General features: G+C 39.5%; 1 protein-coding gene across 1 annotated transcript in view; it reads right to left on the bottom strand.

The window, feature by feature from the left end:
• The window catches only part of LOC123664631 (cleavage and polyadenylation specificity factor subunit 1), a 62964-nt gene that overhangs the window by 37036 nt on the left and 4649 nt on the right, over window positions 1-21279 (bottom strand). Inside the window, exons 2-11 of the mRNA XM_045599149.1 lie at window positions 21033-21251; window positions 20699-20917; window positions 19583-19730; window positions 19096-19292; window positions 18056-18254; window positions 15776-15885; window positions 15204-15342; window positions 14023-14162; window positions 13483-13587; window positions 12759-12896 (exon numbers count right to left, since the gene is read on the bottom strand). Of these exons, the coding sequence (XP_045455105.1) occupies window positions 12759-12896; window positions 13483-13587; window positions 14023-14162; window positions 15204-15342; window positions 15776-15885; window positions 18056-18254; window positions 19096-19292; window positions 19583-19730; window positions 20699-20917; window positions 21033-21251 (1614 nt within the window). The remainder of the gene's footprint in view (window positions 1-12758; window positions 12897-13482; window positions 13588-14022; window positions 14163-15203; window positions 15343-15775; window positions 15886-18055; window positions 18255-19095; window positions 19293-19582; window positions 19731-20698; window positions 20918-21032; window positions 21252-21279) is intronic.

Below are 21279 nucleotides of genomic sequence, written 5' to 3' on the forward strand. Positions count from 1 at the left end.
CCTGAACCACATTATCAAATACCTACCTATCGATTTTGGAATGTCTGTTACTATCTGCTCCAATATTTTAAGTACTTCAGTGTCATCTTGAGAATCTCTCTCTCTCTTTTGCATTAGTGGAGTCATTTTCAGAAATTCCCATAATAATGATATTATTTTCTCTTTTTTTGCGTGCTTGGACTTCACAAATTAATTTTTCGTTTGTATATATGTAAGCTTTGTGTTGACGTTGACACCGACATTGACATTTGAGTATGTACCTTTCAGTTAAGCTACAAGAGGGAGCCACCAGTGGGGAGAATATAAAAGCGTATTTTTTCTTTTGTCCAAATCGGATAGTTACAATTAATTAGATTACAAATGTTTTCTTTATAATGTCTTTAAAACGTAGTTGTTTGTGAATTTGCTTCAATTCAAAGTGTAAAGAACTATTTAAGTTTTTATAATAATAATTGTAAAGCATGAACATCTAATTGTCGATTCTTTGTTCTAGGTTAGTACCTACCTAATTATTTTTTTGATTGTGATAATTGTTATGTAAAACCTATCTGTTTTTAATAAATAAATCTTTGTCTTAGATGAATCAAAATTGTGTTATGCTTTAACAAAAATATAACTCATTGGTCTTATAAATCGACAATTCGTATACATGTGAAATATAAATTAATGATTGTTAACCTGCACAATGGAGAAATTAAGATTTGAATTTATTATAAAAGCCAAATCGGACGATATTAAGACAAATATGTATGCCATAACCTCTATTACGGATACACAAAACCAAACTTTTGTTGTGCCTACAGAGTATCAATCCGTGCAATTACACAAAGAAATATTAAAGCATGAAATATTTAACAAAGTAAAAAAATCTCTCCAAAAAAGGCATGATAAGAGACAGGTTTGGATAACATTAACCGAGGAAATGAAATCAACATATTTAGATGATGACAACTTACAATTTAATGGGTTTTTACTTGAAAAATTAAAACAAAGTCATGAGTCGTCATCAACAGAACCAACATTGTTAAAAAAAAAAAAAAAAAAAAAAAAACAGAAAATAAAACGAGATTAGTAGCAGAATTTTCAATAGAGAAGTTTTCAAGAAACACAACAAATGTTCAACAATGGTTAAATACTTTTGAAAGTGAATGTGTACGTTTACAAATAGATACAGATTTACGAAAAGTAGAAATTCTAAGATTACTATTGGAAGATACTTGTATAGATTGGTACACCTCAATGATTATCAAACATACTATAGATTCAAATTGGTCTGTATGGAAGAAAAGTTTAAGTGAAACATCAGCAAGATAAAGGCTGGTTACCAATCAGGTACGCTATGAATTTTAAATATATACAAGGATCAATGTTGGAATATGCTCTTAAAAAAGAGAGACTGTTACTAGAAATTAATAAATCAATAGATACCCAAACTCTGATATATTTGATTGCCACCGGTCTACCAAACTTCATAATGGATAGAATAGACAGAGACAGCCTTAAAGAAGTAAATGACTTATTTAACTGCATAAGAGGACTAGAGAGTTTAACAAGGAATAACGTCACAAAGAAAAACTTAAGCACAGGAAATAAATACAATAAACAAGAAATAAAACAAACGGAAAAAAAAACCTTGCAGGATTTGTGAAAATAAAGGAAAATTAAATAGAATTCATCCAGAGAATGTTTGCTGGTATGACAAAAACCTTAATTCTAATTCAATATTAAAAGTTGAACTGAGTAATGAAGATCCAAAAAACTAAAATTCCCTCCACTAATTGAGATTACGGTAATATTAAATAATACATTAGAAGCTAAAGGGCTGTACGACCCTGGTTCACGAATAACGTTAATAAATTCAAAATTAGTTCAGGTGACGAAATTGAAGCCAAATTATTGTTATAATACAATAAAAACAATAAGTGGAGGGGGTAAAACTAAAGGGTTAGTCACACTGGATGCGGAGTTATTGCATAAGAAGATTAAAATAACTGCAATTATCTTTGAAAATGAAAATTTTGAATATGATCTAATATTAGGTTTAGATTCAATACATAAATTTGGGTTGACTCATGATGAGAATTTAAATATCCAAATGCATGTAAAGAAATAGATAAACTTTTCTTTGATTTGAATGTTATGTACTGGCCGTAAAGCAGTGCTGTCAATGAAAATGAAGAGATTATAAATTGATGGATCGGGAAAAAGATGATATTGCGGTTAAGACTTATTTAATTTGTTTAGATTATTAAAAAAAGATTAATAAAGAAATTGACATTGTGAATAATAAACGTTAAATGTCGTTTCTTTGTTTACAGAGCAACACATCGTTTTATTCCATTGTCAATAAGATCCGTACATTATAAAACGACATTTTTGTTTATTGAAGTCAGTTGAAAATGGAGAAGTTACGTTTCGAATTTACGGTGCTGCCGGGAAGTAATGGGAAATCTAATATACTGGCCATAACCTCAATAACAACAAGCGAGGAGAAGGTGTATGCTATACCAGAAACCCTACAAGCAGCTGATCATCACAAAGAGATATTAAAAACATCGGCTTACAGTAAAGTGAAAAATAGTTTAATAAAAAGATTTCAAACTCGAAGAGTCTGGATTACACTGACAGAAGAACTGAAAAACATTTACGTAGACGAAGATGGTAACTTACAATTCGCGGATCAGTTTTTAGAAGAAATAAGCCCAGAAAGACCTACTGCTGTGAGTGCAAAAGAAATTAATTCAGTGGAAAAATTGTTTGAGAAATTATTGGAAAATACACAGGAAACGAAACAGCAAAACCTAAAATATATAGCAGAAAAGTTTGTTATTGAAAAGTTTACAAGTAAGAACCCAAACGCAAAACAATGGATTGATATTTTTGAAAAAGAGTGCGTCCGCTTTGATGTTACAACAGACGAGAAGAAGATTGAATTACTTCGACTGTTTATGGACAAGAGTTGTATGGATTGGTACAGTTCGATGATTATTAAATTGACTATCAACTCGGAGTGGTCAACATGGAAAAACAAATTCTGCGAGTCATTTGCAAACAAAGGCTGGAGCCCGGTAACACATGCACTTTTATTTAAATATAAAGATGGATCATTGTTAGATTATGCCATACGAAAAGAAAAACTCCTGTTGGATATGAGGAGATCGATTGATACAGGTACTTTGGTAGATCTCGTTGCGGCTGGTTTGCCCGAATTCATTCAGAATAAAATTGATCGAGAAACACTCAGAGATACTGTGGATTTGTTTAACGAGGTAAGCAAGTATGAACATATGGTAAATAAGAAAAATTTACTGCCAAAAAGAAAATTCGGGGATGGAAATTTAATAAGGACGAATGATCAAAATGAAGAAAAACGTCCATGTAAAATTTGTGAGAAATTGAATAAAGCCGGTCGTTACCATCCGGAAGCTATATGTTGGTTTAGACCAAAGGAAAAGGATAACACAAAGGAAAATTTCATTAAACATGTCAACAACTCTGTGATCGAAACGGAGTTGAATGATAGTGATCAAAAAAACGAGCAGTCACACCATTAATATATGTCAAACTACTAGTAAATGATATATTAGAAATAAAAGGAGTTTATGATTCAGGCTCCAATGTTTCTTTAATTAATTCTAGATTATTGAAAATAAAAGGAAAAGAAAAAAATTTGAATGAAGCAGATTTAGTAACAATTAATGGTGTGAAAAAGATAAGTGGTTTGACAAATTTGAAAATAAAAATCTTAGACTTAGAGGAAAATTTGGATGTGTATATTATTGACGAACAAAACTTCAAGTATGATTTTTTAATAGGACTTGACTTAATACAAACTTTCAGGTTGATACAGAATGAAGACCTGAGAATAACTCAGAAATTAAACTTGAACTGTGAGAATACAAACAAACTGGAAAAAATTGAAAACTACACAATTAATTTCAACGAACACGTAAAAGAAGAAGACTTTGAAATTAAAATAAACCATTTAGATGAAAGACAAAAATCTGAAATAGGCAATTTAGTAAGCACATACGAATCAGTTTTTGCGAAAAACAAATACGATGTAGGCACTGTCAACGGATATGAAGCAAGAATAGACCTGTTAATAGATAAATACTGCAGTAAGAGACCGTACAGATGTACTTTAGAAGATAAAAAAGAGATAGAAGAGCAAATTGCAAAATTGTTAGATAGTAAGCTAATAGAAGAATCTTACAGCCCATTTGCTGCACCGGTTACTCTAGCATTCAAAAAAGAAGAAAACAGAAAATCCAGGCTATGTATAGACTTCAGAGACTTAAATAAAATAGTAATACTTCAAGCTCAACCGTTTCCCCTTATTGAAGACTTAATGATAAAGACCAGAAATTGTAATTTTTATACAACATTAGACATCAACTCTGCATTTTGGTCTATACCTTTGCGAATTGAAGACAGAAAAAAAACAGCATTCGTAACACAGGAGGGACATTTCCAGTGGACTTGTCTACCATTTGGAATTAAGACTTCGCCTGCGATTTTCCAAAGGATTTTAAGTAATATACTTAGAAAATACAAACTTACTGATTTCGCCGTCAACTACATAGATGACATTCTTATATTTTCAAAAACGTTTGCTGAGCATATGAATCATCTGACGCAACTACTTGAAGCCATCAAAACAGAAGGTTTTAGGTTAAAATTTACGAAGTGTACATTTGCCTCAAACTCAGTAAAATATCTTGGTCATATTATACAGAACAACTCGGTTAAACCAGTGAAGGACAACTTGATTTCAATAAAGAATTTTCCAGTTCCAAAAACGCAAAAGAACATAAGACAATTTTTAGGAAAAATCAATTTTTACCACAAATATATACCTAAGAGTGCAGTAATATTGGATCCGTTGCATAACTTACTGCGAAAAAATCAAAAATTCGTATGGTCGGAAGAATGTCAAAAGGCATTCGACACCATAAAGAACTTACTATGTACTCAACCAGTACTGGAGATTTTTGACCAAGAATTACCTATAAATATTTATACTGATGCTTCATTAGAGGGTGTTGGGGCAATCTTAAAACAGATACAGCCTGATGGAACGGAAAAACCAGTAGCATACTTTTCAAAAAAACTTAATGACGCACAAAAGAAAAAAAAAGCAATATATTTGGAATGCCTAGCTATTAAAGAAGCGGTCAAGTACTGGCAATACTGGTTGATAGGAAAACCATTCACGGTTTACTCAGATCATAAACCGCTCGAAAACATGAATTTGAAATCGAGAACGGATGAAGAATTAGGTGACTTGACCTATTATCTATCACAATATGAATTTAAAATAAAATATGCACCAGGAAGACAAAATCTAGAAGCGGACTGCCTTAGCAGGAATCCCGTATTGGAGTCAAATGAAAACGCGGATGAGCAACTCAAAGTTGTGAACTTTATGAAACTGGACGATATTCTAACGGATCAGTATAAAAATAAAGAAATTCAAAATAATAAAAGCAAGTTAATTGTAAGAGACAAGATCTACTTCAAAAAGACAAAGAAAAAAGAGAAAATAGTTATATCGGAAGAATTTAGCATAAAACTTTTAAAAACAATACATAAAGACTTAGGTCATATCGGAATTGGACAGATTCAGAAGACAATGAGCCCATTATTTACAACTAAAAACTTGGCAAAAAACATAAAAACAGTTTGCAGGACCTGTGAAATATGCATTAAGAACAAATCAAGGGGACATGAAAAATTTGGCTTTATGTCACATCTGGGTCCGGCCACGAAGCCGTTTGAAATAATGTCTATAGATACAATTGGAGGCTTCGGTGGTTCAAGATCTACAAAGAAATATCTGCATCTCTTGGTAGATCACTTTACTCGGTATGCATTCATCTTAACATCGAAAACTCAGAGTGCCAACGATTTTATAAAACTTGTTATGAGCATAGTAGACGTAGAGGACATTGGTGTGATTTTAACTGACCAATATCCTGGAATAAATTCAAAAGAATTTAAGACATTTTTAAAGGACAAGCAAATAAATATAGTTTTTACAGCAGTGAATGCTCCGTTTTCCAATGGTCTAAATGAAAGGTTGAACCAAACATTGGTCAATAAAATGAGATGCAGAATAAATGAAGAAAAGAAAAAAAAAAATCTTGGACAACCATTGCTCATGAATGTGTTAAGAAATACAATGAAACCATTCACTCAGTTACCGGTTTTTCACCTACCTATCTTTTAAATGGTACAGATATCACAATTTTACCAACGGAATTAAGACAAAGAAAGTCACACAGTGATTGGATTAGAGACAGAGAAATTGCCTTTGAAAATACCATGAAGTCGCATGATTACAACAAAAAAATGTTTGATAAAAACCGAAAATACTATGAATTTAATATAGGAGACATGGTATATGTGGAAAATGGCAATAAACTAAATAGGAAGAAATTGGACGAACTAAGAATTCATCATCATTACAGCCTATACAGTCCACTGCTGGACATAGGCCTCCACAAGTTTACGCCAAAAATAACGTCAACCCATGTGTTTTGCCCATAGTCACCACGCTGGGCAGGCGGGTTGGTGACCGCAGTACTGGCTTTGTCGCACCGAAGACGCTGCTGCCCGTCTTCAGCCTGTGTATTTCAAAGCCAGCAGTTGGATGGTTATCCCGCCATCGGTCGGCTTTTTAAGTTCCAAGGTGGTTGTGGAACCTTGTTATCCCTTAGTCGCCTCTTACGACACCCACGGGAAGAGAGGGGGTGGCTAAATTCTTTAGTGCCGTAGCCACACAGCACCTAAGAATTGGACCGTATAAAATAGTAGAAAAAATTTCTAATTCTATATACAGAATAAATACAAGCCACAAAAAAATGGAGTCAAATCTTTTCCATATCACAAAATTGATACCAGTTTCTTCAATTAGATATCAAGAAGACAAAGAATAGAGTTGCGAATGATGTCCTCGAAAATTTTACTGAAAATTTTCTCCCTTTGCGGGGGAGATGTAAAGAAATAGATAAACTTTTCTTTGATTTGAATGTTATGTACTGGCCGTAAAGCAGTGCTGTCAATGAAAATGAAGAGATTATAAATTGATGGATCGGGAAAAAGATGATATTGCGGTTAAGACTTATTTAATTTGTTTAGATTATTAAAAAAAGATTAATAAAGAAATTGACATTGTGAATAATAAACGTTAAATGTCGTTTCTTTGTTTACAGAGCAACACATCGTTTTATTCCATTGTCAATAAGATCCGTACATTATATGCATAGTAAAAATATGCTTGAAGATAAACAGATTGAAAATATGGAAATAAATATAGAAGAAAAAGAATATACAATTAACTTTAATGAAGGTATGATACAAATAAATTTAATATAGACACAAAGTACTTAAATACTGATCAAAGAAAACAAATAAACATATTATTGGATAATTACGTGGAAATTTTGCTAAAGATAAATATGACACCGGAAAAGTGAGGAAGTATGAAGCCTGTATAGATTTGCAAGTTGAAAAATATTGTTATAAAAGACCATATAGGTGTTCAGTCCAAGACAAGATAGAAATAGAAAATCAAATCACACAACTTTTAAAACATGAATTAATCGAGGAATCTTACAGTCCATTTGCGGCACCAGTTACCTTAGCTTTTAAAAGGGACGAAGGAAAAAAAAGTAGACTTTGCATAGACTTCAGAGATTTAAATAATAATAAATAATATAATAAATATACCTCATATATAGACAGACCTAGAATAATTATACCTCAATCACAACCATTTCCTCTCATAGAAGACCTAATAACAAAAACAATAAATTGTAATTATTTTACAACTTTAGATATAAATTCAGCTTTTGGTCCATCCCATTAAAAATTACAGACCGACACTAAATTGGGTTTGTAACTCAAGAAGGTCATTACCAATGGACGTGTTTACCTTTCGACCTTAAGACATCACCAGCCATATTTCAACGTATTTTGGGAAATATTATAAGGAAAAATGGTCTGACTGAATTTGCAGTGAATTTTATTGATGATATACTAATCTTCTCTAAGACGTTTGATAGCCATATCACACACTTAAAAAAATTGCTGGATGCTATTCGAGAAGAAGGTGTCAGGCTAAAATTAATAAAATGTAAGTTTGCATGTGGCACTGTAAAGTATTTAGGTTATATATTACTAAAGAATACGATTACACCTCTAAAAGACAATTTGAAATCAATAAAAGATTTTCCTGCTCCTCAAAATAGAAAACAAATACGACAATTTTTAGGAAAAATAAATTTTATGGATAATACATCCCGAATGCCTCAATATTACTTGATCCTCTACATAAATTTCTGAGAAAAGATCAGAGCTTTAATTGGACAGAACAGTGTGAGGACGCATTCCGGAAAGTTAAAGATTATCTATGTTCCAAACCAATACTAGCCATTTATGATCCACAAGCACCAATATTTATTTATACAGATGCCAGTACCATAGGAATAGGAGCAGTTTTGAAACAAATTCAGCACAATGGCGAAGAAAAACGGGTAGCATATTTTTCTAAAAAACTAAATGAATCACAAAAAAATAAAAAAGCGATATTTTTAGAATGTTTTGCCATAAAAGAGAGCATAAAGTTTTGGCTACATTGGTTGATTGAAAACTATTTTACTGTTTACACAGATCACAAACCTCTGTCAATCAATCAATAAAATCGCACGAATATAATAAAACTTTATTTGCCAAGAATAGATTACAACATGAATTTAAAAAAGGAGATAAGGTAAATGTCGATTATGGAAACAAATTAAACAAAAAAAGATGGATGAAATTAGAATTGGTCCCTTTGAAATTGAAGAAAAAATATCTGATTCAGTTTTTAAAATAAACACCGGTCGTGGTACAAAATCTATTGGACTGTATCATGTCACAAAGCTCATTCATATGCTTATTGATTTTTAGATTTCACAGCTAAATTTGACTCAACTTAAGTTGGAAAAATTGGCATTTCGAAGGAGGGTGATGTAAGCTTTGTGTTGACGTTGACACCGACATTGACATTTGAGTATGTACCTATCAGTTAAGCTACAAGAGGGAGCCACCAGTGGGGAGAATGTAAAAGCGTATTTTTTCTTTTGTCCAAATCGGATAGTTACAATTAGTTAGATTACAAATGTTTTCTTTATAATGTCTTTAAAACGTAGTTGTTTGTGAATTTGCTTCAATTCAAAGTGTAAAGAACTATTTAAGTTTTTAAAATAACAATTGTAAAGCATGAACATCTAATTGTCGATTCTTTGTTTTAGGTTACTACCTACCTAATTATTTTTTTGATTGTGATAATTGTTATGTAAAACCTATCTGTTTTTAATAAATAAATCTTTGTTTTAGATGAATCAAAATTGTGTTAGGCTTTAACAAAAATATAACTCATTGGTCTTATATATATGTCATTATTCTGGGTCGAGGGAATCGGATTTACTTTTAATTCCTGCATGTTGGTTTCTAGTAATTCAATTTTTTTCTTATCAATATTTACTTTTGTTTCGAACTGCGTTAATTGAGATTATACATTGTTATGTTCTAATGAAATTCTTGAAGTTGACGATTTTATATCCTGTATTTCTGAACTGATTTTAGCTGTTACTATTAAATGAGTTTTTGATTTCGTCATGAGAAACCTTTAGATTAGAAATTTCTGTTTTTATTGTTCCAATACAGTCATTCATTTGGACCATCATTTGCGAATTAGTCGCAACGTATGTTTCAAGTAGTGTTGAGATGCGGGTTAATTTGCTGCGTATCGGTTTAATATCTTCCGAGCACTGACATTCCTGATCAGCTGGTTGTTTTCGTTTACGAAATGTTATCTGCGAGCCGGGAATATCAACATGCAATTTTGATAGATCAGGCTGTGATCCACCGCTAGTGGTTGTAGAAGGCGATCGTGTTACGCTCATCATTCGTTAAAATAGTCCCAATCGGCAATCGTAATAAGATTTAAAATACACCGTCAATAAAGTCGATAAAGTATTAGCCGATGTACAAACTTACGTGTATAAGCGCACGCGCCAAACGCAGGGTCAGTGTGCGAGCGAGTCAAAAATAGCAACCGCTCTGTTTTCGCGGATGTGAGGTAGGTGACTCCTCTTACTGGCACATGCACTCCGATATTGATAGTTTATGCAATTATGATGCTAGGTATATTTCACTTAAAGAATAGAATTGCGAGACATTTTTTTACTAGTTTGAGGAAGCAACGAACACACGTCTAATTTGTACAACGATCAGGCGAATATCTATTATTCAATTAATTTTACCCATTGGGTTTAATTCTTTAACCCATGAAACCTTACCAATGCCTTCAAATGAGGCAGGAAGTTCTGTCGCACTACAAGCATCTCTACACCTACCCAATGAAACATATAACAATTTCTTAAAATCACTATCAATAGAACACAATAATACCCTGCTTAAGAGCACCCAAAAATTGATTATAATACCTACCTCAGTGGACATGGATGAGTCTATACCCTAAGTCCAAGAAATGATTAATAACTGTCCGGAACCTGCCCGCAGCGAAATTTTGAAATTAGAAAGAAGTCTCTTTACCTGCTTATCTTTAGAATATGAAACTAAAACTTACCTCTTCGCGTTTACGAAAGTTCACTATTTCGATGATCATTCATACCCAGATGTATTTAAAACCTTAAAATATTTACGAGATGAGATAATGATAACTTATCCAACTGAAAATGACATATGTATATCTGACTTCAAAAATTCCTTTGATAGATATTCCTTCGTAGAAATTTATAACATGTTAGGATACCTGTTAGATGGAACTAATATTAGAATTCACATATATCATGCTCAAATAATATATCCAACCTCGAACGAAATTCCAAAAATTCTTAAGGAGAACCACGACATACCTATTGCCGGTCATCTTGGAACCAACAGGATGCTTAACCGCATTAAAGAGCGATATTACTAGAAACACATGCGAACCGATATTGAATCCTATATCAAAAAATGCCAATCTTGTCAATCTGATAAAGCCCTGCGCAAGATAAATCGAGCACCGATGGTTATAACATCTACATCAACTTCCCCATTCGAAAGATTTTCCATAGACATTAACCATAGAAAGTAGGAAACATTTTAAAAGCAAATTAAAGTGGTGTCAAGTCAAACAAGAACAAATAAAAATGGATGTCTTAGAAAAGAATTTTGGAAAATTTTGTAGGGATACAAATAAATTGATTATTAGGCCCAGTATCCCCGTGAGTGTAGGGGGTAAACATAATTTGAAAGATATTTCGAATATTTTTAAAGAACATTTCACGGTGACATCACTCTTGGACTATGTATTGGGTAGCAATAGAGACACTGTGTCTGGGAAAACTTTTCAGTTTTTAGCAAAAGATGAGTTTAAAATTATTACTAAAATGACGAGAGGAAGGTCTCCTGGGCACGATGGCCTAAGTATAGAACATTATAAGTATGCCGACGAGAATCAGAATTATTCCAAACAATGTGTCAATTTCTGAAAATCAAACACTTATTTTCCTCAGACATTAGACATTTGGAACCCTATTTCAGACAATAACTGGATATACATACAATCCCAGAACAATTAAGTGTATATGGACTGTATTAATCAGAAAATTTTCGAATTAGATGTAATCGGTACTGATGTTTTGAAGGTACCACAAAACTGTGTCGCGTCTTGTAAAACTACAAAATTAGTTGCTAGATTTAGTGGCTTAAAATTAAATATAAGTGTTCCTCGTCCTAATTTTAATTTAATAAAATATCCTTGTTGTATCGTAGATAAGTTCCAAAATGAGATAAGTAATGAGCCCCCTATTCAACTTCAAAATATTGATTTAGATATTTTTACTTCGGAAACTAGTTTAAGGTTAAAATCTATGTCGAAAGAAGCTGATAAAATCCTTAACCAGCACCAAATTATAAAATACGGGACTCACTACTCAATAGCCATAATGTTAATATTTTCTTTAATTTGTATTTACTGTATGTTCAAAATGTTTCTATGTATTAAATCGCAACGTCTTTTCTATCGCTTTCCTAACCTCTCCCAACCAACCCAAGAACAAGACATAACCCCTAATCCCGTTAATCCTGACAGGAATCCTAAATCCTCGGTGGAAGATCCTTCCCCTATTAAACCTGCCAAACTCTCTTCGGGTGAAATTCCTTCTCCAAGCATTAGAGTCAAGGTGTGACCTTGTATTTCCTAAACTTCAGGCCCCTGAAGTTTATTCTACCCCAGGAAGGTGTTTTAAGCCTGATCAGTTACCCTTATTCCCTATTCAGCACTCCTATTCTGCATATTTAGTACTTCTATCCTTTAGCAGGTGTTGTTACTTATCCGCCACAGTTAGTCTTATTCCCATCTTCCATCCGCGCTAGACGTGTGCTTTAAAAATAAATTTTGTTTCCTTTTTTTTTAAAAAAAAGACTCGCCTTGAGGCTCCTAACAGATCGCTATCAGGTGTACATTATAACAACCGAGACCGACGGCTTAACGTGCTCTCCGAGGCAAGGTGGGGAGAAAGAGTGCACAAATACCCAGACCACGGCAAACACCTGTATGGCCTATCGTATATATATTGTACAAATTGTAGGTTGGGTCATCTACAGGTAACAATCCATGGCTGTGACCGTTGCGCCAACGCGGTGTCAAAAAAAAATTATGAGGTAGCCAACAATGAATACTAGCCAATAATGGTACTTACACTAGCCATCGACGCAGGTGTCTGGTCACCGCCATACAATAACTCGTCTTCATCGTTTAGTTCATAAACTGTATCCGGTTTAAAACCTTCAGCTTTCACGTTCTTCCCCTTTGTCTTACCGGAGAATTCGCCTTTCACCTGTTTAGAGATATGTGTGTTAATATTTTCATCTAAGTTTTACGTAATTCAATTTTGTTTAAATAAAAAATATATATACACTTTCGAATGAAAATTTTAATTTGAAGTAAATATATGCATTTCAGTGAAGTTGCAGAAGTTTTATGATTAAAATTAATTTTGTACATAACTTTTTCTCTATTACTCACATTTTAGAACAGTTTATTTGTTTTCGAAATTTTTTAAATATTTTCAAATCCTCATAAAAAAATTGTGTTTCTTGTAAACAAAAAAAAAAACGGACTTCAATTTGATCTACAAGTAATTACAACGTAGGTACTCGAAAAAATACTCAAGTGAATACGTGTTATTCAAAGATCTCGATCAAATATTAATGTGACCCCAAAACAAACAACGACAAACAAATTTCGAATAAAACAAGAATCATCAAAATCGGTCCAGCCAGTAAAAAGTTCTAAGGTAACATACATAAAAAATACTCCTCTTTTTGTTAAAAAGTAAAAATAGTAATTTTGTCTTTAACTGTACACTAGTAGTACTAGTACTACAAAGTGGTACTACTTACTAGTACTGGTGCAAATAGTACCTGCGCGGTATCGGTATGTGAGAAAAGTCCACTGAGGTCGCGATAGGGCACCGCGAGGCGAACCCGCGAGGCTACGCTTTGACGTGTCGGCGCTAATCGCGCTGACTGCAATATTAAATAGAAATACATTCGTATTAAAAAAACAGACACAAAAAACATATAATAAAATTTGAAATATTTATGTGGAATGATTATTGAATGTAAATGATTTAAATAGTTAATCTGTGAAGTGTGAATGAAAGGAAGAATGAGTGAAAGGGATATAGTGTGTTCGGCCATGATAGATTTGAAGAGAGACGGTTAACGAGCGAGCGGGTGCACGGAACGGTGAATAAGGTATAATTTTATTAAATAAACGTGTTAAGGTGATATTTCGTTTCATTGCTGGTATACTGGCATCCTCAATCCCACATTTATTTATTTACACTTTCGCACACCAATACAAGGTTTTAACAATATGACAAATAGTACAAAAAAATTATATTGGGATGGTTAAGAAGAGTAAAACTAGGTATCAGTTCCCCTTCCCCTCCCACTTACCGTGGCATCCTTAGCCCTTAGCTCCCTGAGGGCCAGCACCAGGACGCGACCGCACGTAGACACCACGCAAAGGTAGGGGTCCGCTGTAGACGCCGTCCGAGTGGTCCACTCCAGAGATATGGACTGCACTAGCACGCCGTCTAGTGAACAAATGTTAATGAACATATTTACAGTACTATGTTCCTGCTACTTGAGTGAACTTAAGGCCTGTTTTGTACGTATAGTACCAATATAGTTTACTGTACTTAAGTGTATGTGCTGTGTGGCTACGGTACTAAAGAATATAGCCACCCCCTCTCTTCTCGTGGGAGTCGTAAGAGGCGACTAAGGGATAACGCAGTTCCGCTAACACCTTAGAACTTTAAAAGCCGACCGGTGGCGGGATAACCATCCAACCGCTGGCTTTGAAACACACAGGCCGAAGACGGGCAGCAGCGTCTTCGGTGCGACAAAGCCAGCCCTGCGGTCACCAACCCGCCTGCCCAGCGTGGTGACTATGGGCGAAACAAATGATTCACGCTATTTTTGGCGTAAGCTTGTGGAGGCCTATGTCCAGCAGTGGACTGTATAGGCTGTAATGATAATGATGAATATAGTTTACATTATACAAATTATAGGTTAGGTCATCTACCCTTTGTTCCGTTTCAAAGGACCAAATTATATACGAACTAAAAACAATTCTATTATAACATACAATAAACAGTAATGAAAGCCACGACCCCAGAGCAGAAACTCAAGTATTATGAAAATTCTAAGCTTGATATATTTTAAAATACTAAAAATGTACATTCACCGTATTATTAGAAATACAAATTTTATAATTCAATTCAAATTATTGCTACTTATGGTTCTTTTCGTATTTTCATATTATTATTACGAAATTATTTTTAAATTATACATCTTTGTTTGAATTAAATCCGCTTCAGATTACTAAAAATGTTATATAATAATAGTATAGCTAATGATTATCTATTTGGCAGCATTTCTCGAGATTTAGGTTTGCTTCGGAATCCTGTCGATCCTTTGAAGCCTCCAGAATACTCGTCATCAAACTAATAATCAAAATACTATCTTAGAAGTCGTATGTTAATATTGTTTTTAAACAGGTTAGTTGAAAATGTTGGTTAAGTGCAAACATTTTTTCACAAATACAGAAAGAAGAAAAAATAAGCTATACTTACTCCTTAGAAGTCTTATGGCACTAGTGGTTACTTGTACCATAAACTTGTTGTTTCCAAGATTCCCCGCAAACACCGTGGGCGAACTCGTCATAAACCCGGAATTGTCCACTTCGTTTATTTCTTGACCTGTTTGGAGGACCTAGGAAATATGAGTTAGGGATATTTTGTTAACTTTTAATATTTTGTTAATCGAAAATTTTTCGAGTACTTGCATTCAGCCTGTAACATACCACTGCTGGGCATAGGCCTCTTTCCCCATGTAGGACAAGGATCGGAGCTTAATCCACCACGCTACTTTACTGCGGGTTGGCGGATATGTTCCCTACTTTAAGTAATGATCTCTATCATGTATTTATGATAAAAAGCGAGACCTCCAACTTAACGTGCTACAAGGACAAACGTCCAAACCAGAAAAAAATATTTGTACAAAAAAAATTCCATCTCGAGCGGGATTCGAATCCGCAAACCGTCAATGTTTTAGGCGACTAATCACACCACTACACCAGAGCAGCTGTTTCGAGTGCTTAGTAGTACTTAAAAACGGCACACAGCGAGCCGTCAGAACTACTTACCATCGTGCCATCGTCTTGCGCTAGAAGCAAGTAGGCGTGGGAACCGTCCATGTCTCGATGCGCGTCGCGCGCCTCACTTTCGCCAATTACTGTCCACATGTCCACACAGCCTACGGCCATCAAACGCGTAACATTAATACAATAAAGAAAATAAAATTAGCCAAAAAAGCATGCTCAAAATTGTTCCCCGGATAAAAGAGGTACGAAGTATTGACAGTGTCTCAATGTGATAAAGTTATGCCGACGTAACCGTGTCGAGGTGGATTGGACGGCATTCAAATTACGATAAAGACCTATTTGTTGTATAAAATCCACATCAAATGTGGAAAGGGCTTTTTTTCTGAGTATTGGTGAGGTGTAAAGAAAAGTGGTAGGAAAGCATACGATGTGGCAACTATGGCAGTCTCAAGGGCAAGGAGTACACCGGGCACGAGACGGTTTCGATGAAAGAAAGAAGTGTGTCGCAGGCGTGAGGAACGGAAGAACCTCCGATCACTCCTCCTCCCTCTACTCCGGCACGGATCAGTTAACGGTCTTTTTGTGTTAGCGGGACAACTTTCGAGCGACTCTCTAGGCCTCACGACAGCGTTACACACTCCACTGCACAAAATGCTGCACTACTGGTATGGGAACAAATTAACGGAGTTACCATACACACAAAAAGGAAAGGATAGGATGGGATAAGGGAATCTAACACGACATCGAATCGGAACACATCAGAAGATATATTGCGTTTCGGCTTTTACTCGATAGTGATCTTGTGTAGCACCACCAGTGGTGAGACTCACTCACTGAGCACAGTGTACAGCGTGCCGCCGCCACTCATTCACAGAGCAGCGTGCAGCAGTGTGCAGCAGTATGCAGCAGTGTGCAGCAGTGTGCAGCAGCGTGCAGCAGACGGCAGCAGCGCCGGGACTCACCGGGCAGGTCGAAGGCGGTGACCAGCTGCGGGCGCACGGAGCGCTGCAGCACGGTGAGCGCGCCGTTCTTCCCGCGCCCGCTGCAGCAGTGTGCAGCAGTGTGCAGCAGAGGGCAGCACGCCGGGACTCACCGGGCAGGTCGAAGGCGGTGACCAGCTGCGGGCGCACGGAGCGCTGCAGCACGGTGAGCGCGCCGTTCTTCCCGCGCCCGCTGCAGCAGTGTGCAGCAGTGTGCAGCAGCGTGCAGCAGAGGGCAGCACGCCGGGACTCACCGGGCAGGTCGAAGGCGGTGACCAGCTGCGGGCGCACGGAGCGCTGCAGCACGGTGAGCGCGCCGTTCTTCCCGCGCCCGCTGCAGCAGTGTGCAGCAGTGTGCAGCAGAGGGCAGCACGCCGGGACTCACCGGGCAGGTCGAAGGCGGTGACCAGCTGCGGGCGCACGGAGCGCTGCAGCACGGTGAGCGCGCCGTTCTTCCCGCGCCCGCTGCAGCAGTGTGCAGCAGTGTGCAGCAGCGTGCAGCAGAGGGCAGCACGCCGGGACTCACCGGGCAGGTCGAAGGCGGTGACCAGCTGCGGGCGCACGGAGCGCTGCAGCACGGTGAGCGCGCCGTTCTTCCCGCGCCCGCTGCAGCAGTGTGCAGCAGTGTGCAGCAGAGGGCAGCACGCCGGGACTCACCGGGCAGGTCGAAGGCGGTGACCAGCTGCGGGCGCACGGAGCGCTGCAGCACGGTGAGCGCGCCGTTCTTCCCGCGCCCGCTGCAGCAGTGTGCAGCAGTGTGCAGCAGCGTGCAGCAGAGGGCAGCACGCCGGGACTCACCGGGCAGGTCGAAGGCGGTGACCAGCTGCGGGCGCACGGAGCGCCGCAGCACGGTGAGCGCGCCGTTCTTCCCGCGCCCGCTGCAGCAGTGTGCAGCAGTGTGCAGCAGAGGGCAGCACGCCGGGACTCACCGGGCAGGTCGAAGGCGGTGACCAGCTGCGGGCGCACGGAGCGCTGCAGCACGGTGAGCGCGCCGTTCTTCCCGCGCCCGCTGCAGCAGTGTGCAGCAGTGTGCAGCAGCGTGCAGCAGAGGGCAGCACGCCGGGACTCACCGGGCAGGTCGAAGGCGGTGACCAGCTGCGGGCGCACGGAGCGCTGCAGCACGGTGAGCGCGCCGTTCTTCCCGCGCCCGCTGCAGCAGTGTGCAGCAGTGTGCAGCAGCGTGCAGCAGAGGGCAGCACGCCGGGACTCACCGGGCAGGTCGAAGGCGGTGACCAGCTGCGGGCGCACGGAGCGCTGCAGCACGGTGAGCGCGCCGTTCTTCCCGCGCCCGCTGCAGCAGTGTGCAGCAGTGTGCAGCAGAGGGCAGCACGCCGGGACTCACCGGGCAGGTCGAAGGCGGTGACCAGCTGCGGGCGCACGGAGCGCTGCAGCACGGTGAGCGCGCCGTTCTTCCCGCGCCCGCTGCAGCACACCAGCTCCAGCGAGTGCGGCTTCTCCCCCGCGTCGCCCTCCGTCACCAGCTGGAGCTCGCCCATGGACACGTCGCCGATCGGGCAGATGTTGAGCAGCGAGTCGCACACCTGGCCACACACCGAGCGATACCGCGTTAATAGCGAATTGAAAAACTCAGGCACTAGGCAGACAAGTTCACTTTGAAGACGGTTAACGTGTTAAATTTGAAACGTCAAGCACTAAACAAATAAGTTAACGTTAAAAACGGTTAACGGGTAATATTTTAAACTTCAGGCAATACACAAACGGGTTAATTTTGAGAATGGTTAACGGGCTCATTTTAAAAATTCAGCCACTAAACAAACAGGTCAACTTTAAAAACGCTTAACGGATCAACTTTAAAAGTTAAGACACTTAACAAAAAATTAGCTTTAAAAACGGGTCACAGGTCAACTTACGAATTTCTGCCTCTAAACAAACAGGTCAACTTTAAAAACGCTTAACGGATCAACTTTAAAAGTTAAGACACTTAACAAAAAATTAGCTTTAAAAACAGGTCACGGGTCAACTTACGAATTTCTGCCTCTAAACAAACAGGTCAACTTTAAAAACGCTTAACGGATCAACTTTAAAAGTTAAGACACAAAAAAAAATTAGCTTTAAAAACGGGTCACGGGTCAACTTACGAATTTCTGCCTCTAAACAAACAGGTCAATAAAAACACTTAACGGGTCAACCTTAAAAGTTAAGATACTAAACAATCGGATTAACTTTAAAAACGGTTAACGGGTAAACTTCTAAATTTCAGCCACTAAACAAACGAGTTAACTTTTAAAATGGTTAACGGGTCAACTTTAAAACTTTAGGTTGTAAGGGACACGAAAACTATTCTTCATCTCTTCCATACGTCTTTTTCACACTATTTACTCTATCTCTTTCAACCCTAATTAATGAATTCTTATATCTAACCTCAAAAACGTAACTCGTGAGCTGAGTGGACGTTCGTATGTCAGAGCCGTATACTTCAAGTTCGTCTTTATCTGAAATCTCGATGACATTACTGGCAACACAGTCACTGATCGTGTCCATACGACGTTTCTTTGCAACTGGATCTACTGTTTCCTTCTGGGGGGGTTCCTTGTTGGCAGGAGCGGGAACATCCTTTTCTTTATCTAAACCAATGAATTAAATATATGAAAATTAATACAAATATCATTAAAACAGGACACAGCAGAAAACATAGTGCTCTAAATCTGGAGCAGCCCAACTGTAGTACCTGAATATTATAGAAAAGCACAGCTAAATAAAGTCGTAAGAAACGTTGTGTTCCTGTTGTGATGGTAGTCCTTGCGATGCTTCTAGTGTTGCTACGTGTGGTATCCGAGTAAATTTGTTTATCCTAGTCCCATAAAAAACCTGTACCTAGTCATATAAAAAAAAATCATCAATACCTCACCTGTTTCAGACACCGTCAGATCGACTGTTGCTTCTAAAGGCTTGTCGACAGAGAAGAGCATTCGATTTTCTCGTTCTGTCACTCTTAGCAACAGAGAGTTACCGAGACGAGAACCGAGGAAAAGAAAATCTTCTTCTATAACGCACATCTGGAAAAAGATGATTCTTATTTTGACATAAAATTCATAAACATTTTTTGAATATCATATCAAAAATTGACCGCTCCAGCGGGATTCGAACCCGCGTCTTTGACTGACCATGTCGGCGCTCTAGTCAATTAAGCTATGGAACGATGTACCCGCTAGAGCGAAATTTTTGATATGATGATTTTTATTTTCGGTTTAAGCGAACCACGCTTCGCTTTTTGATATGATATTCAAAAAATGTTTAGAATTCCTAATGTGTGGGTACACAAAAATAAAATCATATATATAAAATGTATAGTAAAAGTGTATATCCGACTAGTGTTGTAAACGGTATACAAGCAGGAGGTGAGTATGGGTAGTGGCATGGGTGTATTTAGTAGGGCCAAAAGGGCTATGGTCCGGGGCGGTATTCTGTGAGATCAGACCGAGAACGACCTGAGATCAACACTGTGGATCCGGCGGCGGTACGTACGCAGGAGGTGAGCACGGAGGCGGCGGCGCGGTCCAGGTGGAAGCTGCGCACGCTGCGCACGGAGTCCGACAGCAGCGTCAGCACGTACAGCTGGCCGCCGCGCAGCGCCAGCGCCAGCCGCGTGTCGCCCAGCGCGGACACCCGGGCTGGTGGTGGCGGGTACTTACACAGGAGGTGAGCACGGAGGCGGCGGCGCGGTCCAGGTGGAAGCTGCGCACGCTGCGCACGGAGTCCGACAGCAGCGTCAGCACGTACAGCTGGCCGCCGCGCAGCGCCAGCGCCAGCCGCGTGTCGCCCAGCGCGGACACCCGGGCTGGTGGTGGCGGTACTTACACAGGAGGTGAGCACGGAGGCGGCGGCGCGGTCCAGGTGGAAGCTGCGCACGCTGCGCACGGAGTCCGACAGCAGCGTCAGCACGTACAGCTGGCCGCCGCGCAGCGCCAGCGCCAGCCGCGTGTCGCCCAGCGCGGACACCCGGGCTGGTGGTGGCGGTACTTACACAGGAGGTGAGCACGGAGGCGGCGGCGCGGTCCAGGTGGAAGCTGCGCACGCTGCGCACGGAGTCCGACAGCAGCGTCAGCACGTACAGCTGGCCGCCGCGCAGCGCCAGCGCCAGCCGCGTGTCGCCCAGCGCGGACACCCGGGCTGGTGGTGGCGGGTACTTACACAGGAGGTGAGCACGGAGGCGGCGGCGCGGTCCAGGTGGAAGCTGCGCACGCTGCGCACGGAGTCCGACAGCAGCGTCAGCACGTACAGCTGGCCGCCGCGCAGCGCCAGCGCCAGCCGCGTGTCGCCCAGCGCGGACACCCGGGCTGGTGGTGGCGGGTACTTACACAGGAGGTGAGCACGGAGGCGGCGGCGCGGTCCAGGTGGAAGCTGCGCACGCTGCGCACGGAGTCCGACAGCAGCGTCAGCACGTACAGCTGGCCGCCGCGCAGCGCCAGCGCCAGCCGCGTGTCGCCCAGCGCGGACACCCGGGCTGGTGGTGGCGGGTACTTACACAGGAGGTGAGCACGGAGGCGGCGGCGCGGTCCAGGTGGAAGCTGCGCACGCTGCGCACGGAGTCCGACAGCAGCGTCA

This window comes from Melitaea cinxia, chromosome 22, assembly GCF_905220565.1.
Source record: "Melitaea cinxia chromosome 22, ilMelCinx1.1, whole genome shotgun sequence".
NCBI classification, from domain to species: domain Eukaryota; kingdom Metazoa; phylum Arthropoda; class Insecta; order Lepidoptera; family Nymphalidae; genus Melitaea; species Melitaea cinxia.